This window comes from Prenolepis imparis, unplaced genomic scaffold (assembly GCF_030444845.1).
Source record: "Prenolepis imparis isolate NDT839.2.m4 unplaced genomic scaffold, iyPreImpa1.0 SCAF_2, whole genome shotgun sequence".
NCBI lineage: Eukaryota > Metazoa > Arthropoda > Insecta > Hymenoptera > Formicidae > Prenolepis > Prenolepis imparis.
In genome coordinates this window covers 3,304,594-3,318,675 of record NW_028141160.1, presented here as the reverse complement: position 1 = coordinate 3,318,675, position 14,082 = coordinate 3,304,594, and the positions used below count along the sequence as shown (strand labels likewise).

Genomic DNA, 14,082 nt, shown 5'->3' with positions numbered 1-14,082 from the left:
CCATGGTTCAGCATAGGTTAAGCAATTTATCTATTGCTGCAATAGAGCACGAGATATTAAATAGTTTGGATATGAAACATATAATTACAGAATTCGCAAATATGAAAGCCAGAAAAGTTCAGTTTGTATAACGTAATTCAATACATTTGTTATGTTTACTGTTATTTAAATACATACATTTATTCAAATCATTTTTTATTTTGTCTTTTCTTTATGATTATTAATTTTCAAATATATAAGCATAAGTCGTCCAAAATACTTCAAAATCTCCTTATTCTGTTTGTAGCCTTAACTGCGTTCAAAAACTTCACTCGGATATACACCAGCACCGTCCTTTATTGCTTACTAAAAATTGAACTAGGACAGAACGACGCTAGTGTATAACCAAATAAAGTTTCTGAACGTAGCTCTTGCAAATACTCGGACATGATTCGGACTACAGACATGGGCACCAAATTCAAACTCGCACGCGGGCGCTTGAACGCTTAGCGGCGGCCCTGGGTAACTATTTAATATATTCTTCTTCTTCTTCTTCTGTATTGGCTGCTTGAGCTATTTATGCTCATACACCATTTTAAGACATGGTATTCAATTAGAAAGTATATGAAGTCAGTAGTACTTTATATAATGATCTTCGATTGTTTGACAAACCAGTGCAGTCTTTTATAGATTCTTGGATTATTGGAAAAAGCCAAGTCAGGAATATCCAGGTCAATGATTGGTTCTATAAGACGTATTGAGGAGATGAGTCTGTTGGAAAATTCAATATAATTAGGGCAGTCAAAAAAGACGTGATTCAAATCTTGAAAAGGGTGTCCACAAGGACATTCAGGAGAGGCAACAATATTCTTTTCCCACAAATGACCATTAATAGCAACATGATGTGATCTGAGTCTGGAAATCAGAACAATAGTCGAACGCATGAGATCAGTACTGAGACAATTATACCATGGAGGAGAAAGCACCGACTTGATTAAATTAAAATATCTAGCGCCTTTATATTGACTTTGGGACAAAAGAACACTAACAGCATCCTCCTTAGCCAAAAACTTGAATCTAGTGTACAAATTAGTATAATGACATCTACAGATAAGGAGAGGATCAGGAAGGTACAAAGACTCTTTAGCCAGCAGATCTGCCCGTTCATTACCAACAATACCCCTATGACTGGGTATCCAGATTATATTGACATCAATGTTATTTACTTTACATTTATATAACAAATCTCTAACTTTCATAATAATCGTATGAGTATTACCCGCCAATCTAGGGTTCCGCAAACTAGAGAGAACGCTTAAAGAATCCGAGAAAATTGTTGCTTTAGCAATGCAATGATCTGGTTCCATAATGATGTTAATAGTATGAAGGATGGCATAAGCCTCCGCCTCGAATATAGAACAGAAATCATTTATGCGGGTTTTACATTCCAATCCGATATCCGGGGAGAAGATAGCATAGCCAACCCTACTCACAGAGTCCTCTCTCGAACCATCGGTATAGAAGGAAACTCCACCCATACTACTCATCAAATAATTCTCAAAAGAGTCCGGGATGCTTGATTCCCTGTGAAGCTCAAAGCCGAGCTCAGTATCAATGCTAGGTTTAAAATGACAAATATCGTAAGAAAAACTCAAATATCCCGGAAGATGGAACTCCTCCATCTGAGAATAGAGCTGAATATTTTCGAGATAAGTCCTCACCAAAGGACCAAAAACAGCTCCGTCAACCTCAGGCAGATTAGAGATCCGTTCTATGGTTCTTTTTAAAGGGTGAGATGCACGAGCCATAATCTTGCAAAGAAGCTTTCTCGTAAGAAATTGCCATCTTGAAGATAATGGGTGCTCACCATTAATGTCCAGCAAAACATTAGTTGGAGTAGTACACATCATACTCAAAACAACCCTTAAAGCGGCATATTGAAGTCTACAGGCTCTAGTGTATATTATCGAGTCAATAGGATGAAAAGCCTGACATCCCCAGTCTAGGACCGGACGAATGAATCCCTTATAAACATTAAGGAGAGTACCAGGATGAGCCCCCCATCTAATTCCAGAAATAGCTTTCAAGATGTTAATTCTGGGAATAACCCTACTTCTCAATTGGCTAATGTGAGCCCTCCAATTTAGTTCAGGATCCAAATAAACCCCCAAATATCGCACAGCCCATGAAAAAGGAACAACCTCACCCCCAATCCTGATGTCAAACCGACCATGCCCGATCAACAGACGAGTGTTTCTAGATTTCAATGTAGAAAAGACCGTACAACAAGATTTGGCAGGAGACACACTCAGTCCAAGCATTTTCAGAAGAGGATTCAGTTTATCCAGAGCGAGATTCAGTTGATCTCTAATGTTTTCCACCACAGAATTCGAGCAATAAATAGCTATGTCATCGGCATAAGAAAGAATTTTAACTGAATTGGGCAAGCATGAATTAATAATAGATATGTACATATTAAATAGAATAGGGCTAAGAATAGATCCTTGAGGGAGACCCCTCGATGTCAGTCTTCTCTGTAATGCAACACCGTTAGCAAATCCAATAAGATGACGACAAGAGATGGTATCCTTAATAAACTTCAGAACCTTACAAGGAAGACCAAATTTCCTCAATAAGATGAACAAAGCGTCAGGAATAACATTATCAAAAGCCCCAATCAAATCAACAAAAACTACACCTGTAAGTTCCTTTCGTTGATTGGCCTGATGAATGTCAGTAATAAGAATTGATATGTTATCCATACAGGACAGACCTCTTCTGAATCCGTACTGAAACTCCTGTATTATGTGGTTATTCTCAGCCCACCATTCAAGTCTTTTATGAATAAGTTTTTCAAATAATTTATGAAGATTATTAGCAAGTGATATCGGTCTTAGAGCACCTTTATTCCCAGGTTTAGGAATGAATATAGTGTAATACTCACTCCATTGCCTAGGGTATATACCTTTATTATAAAACATGTTGAAGATTTTCAAAATCAATAAATAAGTATCCGAAGGTAGCTTTTTTATAATCTTATTCGATATAAGATCTGGACCTGATGATGACTTAGCCTTTAGAGAAGAAACAGCTTCTTCATATTCCACGATAGAAAAGGGAACCAACATAAAAGATGCATTGGATCTTGTGCCATTAAAAGGCAAGTCAATAAGCGCATCTTCATCCATCTGTGAGAAGGGTTGATTCAATGGAGGAACCAACCTATCAAATGCAGCCACAAACTCCACCTCCGATACCGCAATACTACTGGACCTACCGCTTTTCCTATTAGAGAAAGCCCTAATGTATGACCATACTTTAGAAATAGGTGTATTAATGTTAATAGAAGAACAAAAATTCCTAAAAGATTCCCTCTTTTTCCTAGAAAAAGCTTTAGATGACGCCTTACAAATATCAGAGTATTTTTGAAAATTCGAAAAAGATGGACATCTCTTGAATTCTCTAAAGATTCGAATTTTATTGTGTATTATATCTTTGCATTCATCGTCCCACCATGGAGCAGGAACTTTTTTCCGTATATTGTTGATGTTATGACGAACAGCACCAGCTTTAGATAAAGCTTGATATAGATCAGAAATCAATTTATTATAAGTACTATTGAGATCCCTAGGGTTAATTACAAAAGTCTGAGTGAAATTAATACATTCTCCCTGGAATACATGCCAATCGATACCGACAGTAGAAAAGGAAGGCCTACCAAAATCAACATCAGAGCCGGAAATGAAGTCATTGATCCAAGTAATAATAGGAAAATGATCACTACCATAACCGGAAGACAAAACCTTCCACTCACAAGCATGCGCAATACAATTGGAAGTCAACGTTATGTCAAGAGCAGATGTCACCGAAAGATCGGCAGAGGCCCATGTAGAACCACCCCTGTTGTGGCAAAAGAGGTCCACACTATTGATTGCGGCCTCCAATTTCCCACCCTCAGTATCCGGCCCCAGAACTTGATCGGACCAAAGAGCACTCTTACCATTCACGTCACCACATAAAATAATAGGAGAATAACCCTCACAAATTTGAAAGATCTCAAGCCAAGCACCCGAATTAGTATAAGGGTACTTGTTTCCACGAGGAGGACTATAAACTGAGCAAACAAAGATGTGCCTATCCGTACCAAGCCACACCCTACCAAGAATGATCTCAATCTTATTTCTAGAAGACACATCATTCAAACGCGCATCATTCACCAATGAAAATCTAAATTTTCTATCGATCAGGATAGCCACTCCACCATCTGTCTGTTACGATTACGTGAAAAAATTTCATAGTTCGCGAAAGAAGGAGGAGAAATCTCATCACTCAATCTCGTTTCACAAAGAGCAGCTATACCAATTTTATATTTTTCCAATATATACAATAGATCAGGAATCCTTCTCAACAAAGATCGACAATTCCACTGCAAAACATTAACAGAAAAACAAGCCATAACAAAACAAACAGAAATATAATATATATAGAAATTTAAGTAAAAAGGATACCACTGAGAAGAGCCTGGCTCATCCCAGTCAAAATATCCCTATCTACCTTTTGCAACGATTGATGCTTATTCTGATAATCCGCTATTCATTTATTCAAAAAATCAATATTTAACTTAGAATTTAATGGACTCGAAACTTGCATAGCAGAATATGGGGAAGAATATATACTATGTAGATTCTGAGAAAAGGATAGACTATTATTATTTTTATTTAAATTTGTCAAATTAGAAGTAGTATTAGATGATATTGACTGATTAGAGAGGATACCTTTATTAATGGAGGTAACAATTCCATGATTGTCTCTTTTTTCCCTTCTATAAGTAGAGGGAGGAGATTTCGTTTTAGACGAAGGAACATCCTTTGGAGACTGACTGCAAGAATTTTCAGCCCGGTTAGGCTTAGTCACATCAGAAAATGATCTCACCGAAGTATTGAAACCAGATGATGATGACGATCTATAAGGAGTAGTTAAATTAGATGGAAGAAAATCGTAAAAAGTAGGGAGTGGAACTCCGTAATCCACACTAGGTGGTTTTACAATATTATTCTCCTTATTGCGTATCAAAACCTCAGCCTCGAATTGCGAAACATTTTGAAATGCCATAATTTTTTTAATTTCCTTTTGCTGAATAAAAACTGGACACTTGCTAGAAGAAGCTTCGTGCTCAGTATCACTAAGCTTATGTCTACTACAATTAATGCACGAAGGCTTATCGGCTAAACATTTCGACCCTTCACCATGAGTCAAAGGATTTTTTCCACATCTTGCACAGACAGCGTTGTTATCAGAAGCGCGACAGAACCTTGACCATATCGTTGACATTTGTCACAACGTTTAACTCTCTGTATAAAAGGACGCAATACTAATCTCTTCCCCATATAAATAACACTAGGGGGGACTACAGAAGATCTAAAGCGTACTATGTATGAGTCAGAATTAATATAATTAATAGTAATAGAATTATCATTATGTTTTTGACGAATAGGTCTTTTTAGTCTCGTGACCTCAAAAGGAGGAGTCCACATAATACTCCACTCAGGAGGAGGTCGAAGATTATCAATAATTTCCTGTGGAGTATCGTCATCATCAATACCGCGAATAATATACTGCCTAATAACCTTGAAATTAGGGACATAAGCTATCCATCTTTCTTCCGGAAAAATTTGCGAAGCAATGTTATTAAAATACTCGACAAATTTATTTGCAGAATTGCTATCACTAAATGAAACTGAAAATTTGTTTCTACCAATAGTTTTCAAATCGAAAGCAGAGTTAAAATAATTTATATTTTTTGATATTCTCTTACCCAGAGCTATTATTCCATAAGATCCGGACTTAGATTTCTGATTATTCAAAGTATTATTATTATTATTCTTATCGTTACCTTCTATAGCAGAGTCTTTATCAGGCGCCTTAACCTGATATATAGCACGGATAGGAAGCTGTTCCATATGAACGAGGAAAGGAGGCTTGGACTCCAGAGAATACTTATTTATAAGACGCGAATCAGGTGCATCCAGGGGATCCGTAGATATCCTTTTACCAATTGTCTCGTAATGAGATACCTCAGAAAGCCTCTTTTTCCCATAGATGATACGTCTTACTCCCTCCTCCACTGAAGCCTGCGAATTAGAATTTGTTGGATTATTAGATCTAGGTTGTTCCGAAATGGTAAAAGAATTATTTTTATTAGGAACAGGCTCACAATCCATATTGCTATCTAGATCACAGTCAATTATCACAGAAAAGAACAAAGGACAGGATAGAGAACAAAGGGAAAAGTAATATGGCCGAAAAAGGCAACTGCGACACGTGGCAAACTACGTGGCGAAAGCACGATAGGTCAAACAATGCATAACGGTAGAGTAAACCGTGGTCAATAGAAGAATAATTATAGAATTAAAGAAATGTTTATATAAAATTGAACAATATCAAGGAAGAACAATCGCACTCCGACTCCACCACTAAACCCGGACGCGAAATCTCCTTCCGAAAAAGCAACGTATCATTTAATATATTCAATAATATTGTCAGAGAGAAACCTGAGAGCGGCCACCGCGATTTAGCGGACGCGTGTACTGATGCGCCCCCTGACAAAGTGGACATGAACTACGTCGTTACGCTCGGTAAAAAACATAGAAATGGTTCGAATCCGTGATATGGTTCATATCTGAGCTACTCGGATAAGAATCGAGTTGAGAACCAAACCGATGAGTCAGACAAGGACCAACAATCCATCGCTCTGGCTTTGTCTCACCAACGATGAGCGTCTCGTGGACTCGTGCGGCGGCAGGCACGAGATTTCGCCTCTCGCGCGTAGCGTTCCACGTAATTCGAGGACAAAATTTTATGACGTTAAACTTTGGGTAATATATAAAAAATTAAATATATTAAATATAAGGTGTAAAATCAGATTATAAGTTGAATAAAAATTATATCCAGTTTTTTTAGTACATTAAAAAAATTGTTTTTTGAAAGTGTATATTAAAAAAAATTGTTGAATTAAATTTGTTTTACATGAATAAATATTCTAATTTGCATAAATAATAAAAAAAATGCGAGTGACGGGAATCGAACCCGACTTACAATCAGTAACGTGATAACCACGGACTTAAGTGTACGTACTACGAGTGGAGTTCAATTCCCGTCACTCGCACTTTTTTTTATTATTTATGCAAATTAGAATATTTATTCATCTAAAACAAAATTAATTCAACAATTTTTTTTAATATACACTTTCAAAAAACAATTTTTTTAATGTACTCAAAAAACTGGATATAATTTTTATTCAACTTATAATCTGATTTTACACCTTATATTTAATATATTTAATTTTTTATATATTGCCCAAAGTTTAACGTCATAAAATTTTGTCCTCGAATTACGTGGAATGCTACGCGCGAGAGGCGAAATCTCGTACCTGCCGCCGCACGAGTCCACGAGACGCTCATCGTTGGTGAGACAAAGCCAGAGCGATGGATTGTTGGTCCTTGTCTGACTCATCGGTTTGGTTCTCAACTCGGTTCTTATCCGAGTAGTTCAGATATGAACCATATCACGGATTCGAACCATTTCTATGTTTTTTACCGAGCGTAACGACGTAGTTCATGTCCACTTTGTCAGGGGGCGCATCAGTACACGCGTCCGCTAAATCGCGGTGGCCGCTCTCAGGTTTCTCTCTGATATTGTCGTTCAACTAAAATTAAATTTTTGATTACTATAATTTTTTAGAGACTACACAGGAACCGAGACATTGAAGAGTGAAATTATATATCTGCGAAATGTGATTCTTCCTGCCAAAGATCATATCATATCTTTATAGGTAAAACTTTATGTATGCAATTACTTTTTTGTTTTTCTTTTTTTCATTGCATTTTGTTTTTTAAAATATAATTTTTTGTTTTTGTCTTTTATATAATAAGATAATTTATTAAGCTGTTCATTATTCGCGTTTCTCTCTTTTTGGTTAATTTTGTTAGTGATTTAGCATTCGCGAGAAATCTTCAATAAATTTTCGGTAATAATTTTCGATAATAAAACTGCTAATCTAATAAACGATTAAATGTCTTTTACTTTTCGTCGGAAAATGTTTTATTACTTTTAATTTTGATGGGTGGAGTCAGAGAGAAGAATGAGAAGCGCCACGCCGTCGTTTTTCATACGACACTTTTTCTAGGCAGTACACTAGCGTCGCGTACATTCATTTTACGCCGCCTGGAACTACATGGCCACATCCACTTTCGATCCCATGATAAAATAGCCGATTGGTTCATGTTTGTGCTCCACAATTTATAGATCAGAATACGTCTCGCATAAAGATGAAATAAATTAATGTACTTTGTTATTATGTTAACTGCGCGATATTTTTACACAAATGTATACTATAAACATCCAATATATGCTATTAATGAAATAATTAAATTTTATTCTCGTAACATAGAAACAGACAAAGTATAAATTATATACTTAAATAATAAACTTAATTTTATTTGATAAACGGATTGTAGAAAAAAGGCCATTTTTCAGATTAAATAATTTTTTTTTATGATTTTGTAATCTTTATTAAATGTTTTAATTATATATACAATATATACAATATACATATACAATATTATATATACAATAAAAATATACATTTTTTTATAATATACAAGATATTTGCATTAAAAATTCTTTTTCCTTTTTCCATTTTTAAAGCAAAGAATATTGAACATAAAGAGCAAATGCGAAATAATAATTTTTATTTAGAAAAAGATATAACACAGTCTTATATATAAATTTATTACAAGTACCGATAGTATTGACATTTATTTCAATACTATGTGGTGTATCGGTGGAAAACGTTCGGCTTTTCACGACGAAGACTAGGGTTCGAAACCAACGGTTTTGTTTCTTTTACCATTTTTTTAAGTTATAATTTTTTAAAGTTTATAACACATCACTACTACACACATTTAAAATTGATAATATTTTACAGAAGCAAGAACTATTTAAATTATATATTTGGTAGCTATATTTTATAATTTACATTAATTAATATTAAAAACATTTATTAATGTATATGTTTTTATATTATTTAAAAATAAATATACAATAAAATCGATTTAAAAATTAAATCAATTATTATTATTATAGTTTGCAAATTACAGTTTAAAAGGCAAATTTGTTAATATATATGTGCATAATTAATAACTGTTACATAATGAAATATCTGTACATAATTTAAGATAATATATAAAAGAATAAAAAAAACAGAAATAATAAGTTTATCACATTATAAAATATTTTTCATAAAAGAAATATTTTCAGTAAAATATAATTGCGTGGCGAAACAAATACTCGTGTACATAGGCACATACGCACATACGCACACACACACTGAATCTGAAGAAATTTTCCGTAACTACGTTTAGATGTGTGGCAGGATAGAGGGGGGGGGGGGACATATATCGCGAGTTAACTTACATGCGCTGTTTTCGCTTGATGATCTCGTGAGAAGTACGAAGAACTTATCGAAAAGCAAATAAAACAAAAAAATAAAAATCTTATTTGCTCTCATTTTTGTTTTACTCGATCTCTTTAATGAGCCATTGACAAAATTAAAGTAAATACTATAGTTTAGTTTTAACTACAGTTTTTAGTTTAATTTTGTCAATGGTTCATTAAAGAGATCGAGTGAGATGAACATGAGAGCGAATAAGATTTCTATTTTTTGTTTTATTTGCTTTTCGATAATAATAAATCTTTCGATAATTCGGATTTATTTGCTCAAGGAATTGAATTACTTATTATGATCTTTTATCGACAAAAATGAGACATTATGCTTTTGTTTACTGGGCATCTTTAATTTATAGTAATTTATATATTTTTTGCAATTTTTTTCTTTGGAAACAAGGTCTGGGTCGATCCACGACGCAATAACATCAGCATCGATAGCGGTGTCGATGGCGGTGCCGGCGGCAGCATCGACAATAATGACATCGGCGACACCAGTTTCAACGGCAGTGCCAGCAACAAACCAAAAAATTGGAACAACCGATCCTAAATCGGATTATAAGCTGCCTTGTAAATATATATAGTCATAGATAAATCAATAATGGCACAAGAAGATTGTGAAAATTATGAATATTTGGAATTAGACGATTTGGAATTAGAAACAGAAAATATAATTGTAAGTATAAATAATTATTAATCAGTTCAATACAGAATAAGTTTAGATATATCACTGAATGACACACATACACTTATAATACTTGTTTAACAATAATTATTTTAAATAAATATATTTATATATAAAATTTTCAGTCCGACAATGACTTTTCAAAATTTAACTTGCAAGTATTCGAAGAAATATTAATATTAGAAGTGCAAGAAAGGCCATGTTTATGGGGGCAAAGATTAGATATAAAAATGAGGGGAATGAATACATAATATATCATATAAATTGAATTGTATGATAAATGCGATTTAAAACAAAAAAGAGTTATTAAAAGTATGTAAAGAGATAAGTTATATAGTAAGAATATTTTTATTATTCTTTTTAGAACATTTAGTAATATACAAATGATCAAAGATGTAAATAAAAGATATATTGTACAAAAAACGAATGCAAACGCAGAACATATATGGATAGAAGACAGAACTTCTCCGTCATTATTAACAAGTAACAGTTTTATATTTATGTTTTTTTTATAACATTATGTGTGTGTGTGATTCGTTACGAGGTTACTATTAGGGTGCAGTCTCATAAAGCGTATCGCGGATTGCGCGTATCGAAAATCTGACAGACGTTCCGCTGTTTTCGATACGCGAAAGTTTCATTTCTACGATCCCATGGTGCGAAATTCGCGTAAGTGGATCAAGCGGATAGTCAATCACGAAACAATTTTCGTTATTTCTTTTATTTAAACAATTTTGTGATTGGAGAACCGCTAATCTGTTTACGCGAATTCCGCTCCATGGAACCGTAGAATACAAAGAGCAAGCGGAAGAATATCCACAGTATGTATAAGTGAAGTGAATATTGAATTTATTAATTTGTTCAGTATAATTAAATAAAAAATTCACAATTGGTTTAATAGATTCAGAATGAAATCGAAAACAATATTGCTCTCGATTTTTTGTATTAATACGTAAAGCGTCTAAAACGAAGTTGTAATGTTTTTGTCAAGCAGGAAATACGTGGTAAAATTATTAAAATGTATGCGTTTTATTCGTTAATAAGAAAAAATAAGAGGAAAACGATTATTAATAAAAGAAAACGAAAATATTGGATCAAACCAATATTTACCATCAAACGACGTTTAGCACAAGGAGCGAGCAATAATCTCGTTAGAGAACTACAACAAGATCATGAAAAATTTATTAATTATTTTCGAATAGAACCAGCACTTTTTGAGAAATTGTTACAATTAATCGGAACATCAATTACTAAACAATCTGCGGTTCGAGAAGCTATTCCACCTGAAACAAGATTACATATAACCGTTAGATACTTGGCATCAGAAGATAGTACACGATCATTATCGTATGCCTTCCGTGTTAGACACAATACTATCTCTAAAATAGTATCAGAGACTTGCGAAGTTATTTGAAAATGTTTGAAAGATACCGTTTTCATAAAAAATAATGAAGAGAACTGGCAAAACGTTATCGATAATTTTGAAAGGCTTTGGAATTATCCCAACTGCATAGGAGCCATGGATGGGAAACACGTAACTTTACAAATACACTCCTCAAAATAAATAAGGAATAAAACAAAATTGTCTAAAAAATAGGCAAATGTTAAACAACTGTAACTTTGTTTTAAAAAATGGGAATTTAAATTTTTAAAAAACGTTTTAAAGTTTGAAAGCTGTACTTTGTGGAAAGAAATTGGATTTTAAGCTTTAAAACCTTTTTTTAAATTTAAATTCCCATTTTTTAAAACAAAGTTACAGCTATTTAAAATTTGCCTATTTTTTTAGATAATATTTTTCTATTATTTTCAAGATAATTATCCCTTAATTATCTTGAAGAATATTAAATTAAAAACTAATTATATATTAATATTACCGACAAATATACTTCATTGCAGGCTCCACCGAATTCCGGTTCAACATATTTTAACTATAAAGGGAATCATAGTATCAATCTCCTAGCAATTAGCGATGTCAAATATCGCTTTATTATTGTCGACATCGGAGGCGAAGGCAGGCAGAGTGATGGGGGAGTTTTTCGGAATAGTCTTATTGGAATTTATATCGAAAATGCTTTATTAAATCTGCCAAACCCTAAGCCAGTTAAGATTGATGGATCAGTTCTCCCTTATGTGTTACTAGCAGATGAGGCCTTTTCTTTAACGAATTTTATAATGAGGCCGTACCCACGAACTGGTAGACTGGATCTGCCAAAAAATGTTTAATTACAGACTTAGTCGAGCGAGAAGAGTAGCAGAAAGCGCTTTTGGGATATTAACGGAGAGATGGAGAATTTACAGAAGGCCAGTAATATCAGTGTTGCTAATGCGAAGAAAATTGTGCAAGCAACAGTGGTGTTGCACAATTTTATTATTAATAATGAAGAACAACTGCAGTCACAATATAGGTATATGCATATTACTAATGAAGGTAACTATTCAACGATTTCAAGAGGGCTTCGCTCATTGCCAATCTGTCGAGGAAGAATATTTCAAAGTGGAATCGAAGTTCGAAATGCATACACTGCATTCTTTAACGGAAATGGCGCATTATCTTATCAATGGGAAAAAGCTATGCAAAATAATTTTTAATTCTGCAAAAATGATAAGGTTAGGCGTTAATGACGTGATTGACCAATCATAGTCATTTATTTTTTAGAGAAATGGCTGTGATTGGTCAATGATGTCAGTAATCGCTTTCGGATCGATCAAACTTGTTTTATTTGAAAACGCTATTATTTTAATCGGAGTTTAACTGATTAATAGCAAATTCACATTGCGTCTGATGTTCGATGTACGACGTCCAACTAGATACTGTCACATCTGGGTGACCTTCCTTCTCTCTCTATGCCTCGGCTAGTGAGAAAAAGAGCGCTCTCTATTTTTGTGAAACAACCTGTTTACACCGGTTATACCCCAGGGACGCCGAGAGCTGGGACTGAGGTTATGGATCTAGTGAGTGTTGTAAGGCGTGACAGGAGTGGGAATATTAATCACTAGTGGGCGTGGCGTAACCTTGTGCGATCTCTTCGATGTCTTTAAAAATGGAGATTACTTGATTGATGGTTAAGTCATCTTTTAAATAATCGTAAACTACACCGATTATTAATGTCACTAATGTGTTATATATTAGGTCTTGATCTTTATCAAAATATAGATTGTTCATTTGAATTATTATAAATTCAATGGTTGATGAACTTGAATTATTTATTTAATTATCAAATTCAAGATTTATTTGACCATCAGAGATATGCATATTGTCTAAACTGACTAGGAATTGATCGATATCAATTAATCCTTCTAAAACGTCGATTAACAACCCAATAATTATAGTTATGATTGAATATGTATCGTCGCTAGTTAGTCTCTGGATATCATCGTCAATATATTCAGGTAACATCTGGATTAAATTGTCGAATTAATGATGATAATTTGTTTTAATATATATCAGAGTGTTCAAAAAAGACCAGAACCCTTGAATAACTCAGAATAATCGAATTCTAGGGAGAAAACACCCTAGACAAAAGTTGTAGGGTTAAAAAAAGGGACTTGATGGTGACCTAAAACTTGACCTTCAAGTTTAGAGGTCATTTGAAGGTCAACTCGAATTTTTTAAATGGGAACTCCCATTTTTGACCCCGGATTCGGAAAGAGCGGGAAATTTTACGTTCAGAAAGGTACTTAAGTCATGGGTTAAGGTGACCTTTAGGGATCATTTAGGGGTCAAATCGTATAGGACAAAAGAATCTATCAATAACTAACTTTAATCATGTTCAAAAAGGAAAACGCCTAAAACACCCCAGACAAAAGTTGTAGGGTTAAAAAAGGGACTTGATGGTGATTTTAAACTTGATCTTGAGATCAACTTCAGAGGTCATTTGAAAGTCAACTCGATTTTTTCAAATGGGAAAAAAAAT

The 14,082-nt window shown here is 34.0% G+C and overlaps 1 protein-coding gene across 1 annotated transcript; it reads right to left on the bottom strand.

The window, feature by feature from the left end:
* Positions 1–526: 526 nt before the first annotated feature.
* LOC145946736 (uncharacterized) lies at positions 527–6,489 on the bottom strand. Its single transcript, XM_083056486.1, has 2 exons — positions 5,873–6,489; positions 527–750 (listed from the first exon to the last, which is right to left on the bottom strand). The coding sequence occupies exons 1-2, from the start codon at positions 6,198–6,200 to the stop codon at positions 725–727; spliced, it is 354 nt and encodes a 117-aa protein (XP_082912612.1). The 5' UTR covers positions 6,201–6,489; the 3' UTR covers positions 527–724.
* Positions 6,490–14,082: the final 7,593 nt, after the last annotated feature.

Excerpts from the sequence above, each read along its gene's own strand:
- LOC145946736 (XM_083056486.1), bottom strand. The coding sequence starts at position 6,200 with ATGGATTGTGAGCCTGTTCCTAATAAAAATAATTCTTTTACCATTTCG. Across the intron at positions 751-5,872 it reads TAAAGACTCTGCTATAGAAG|ACTCATCTCCTCAATACGTC; the intron begins GTAACGATAAGA and ends ATTTTCCAACAG.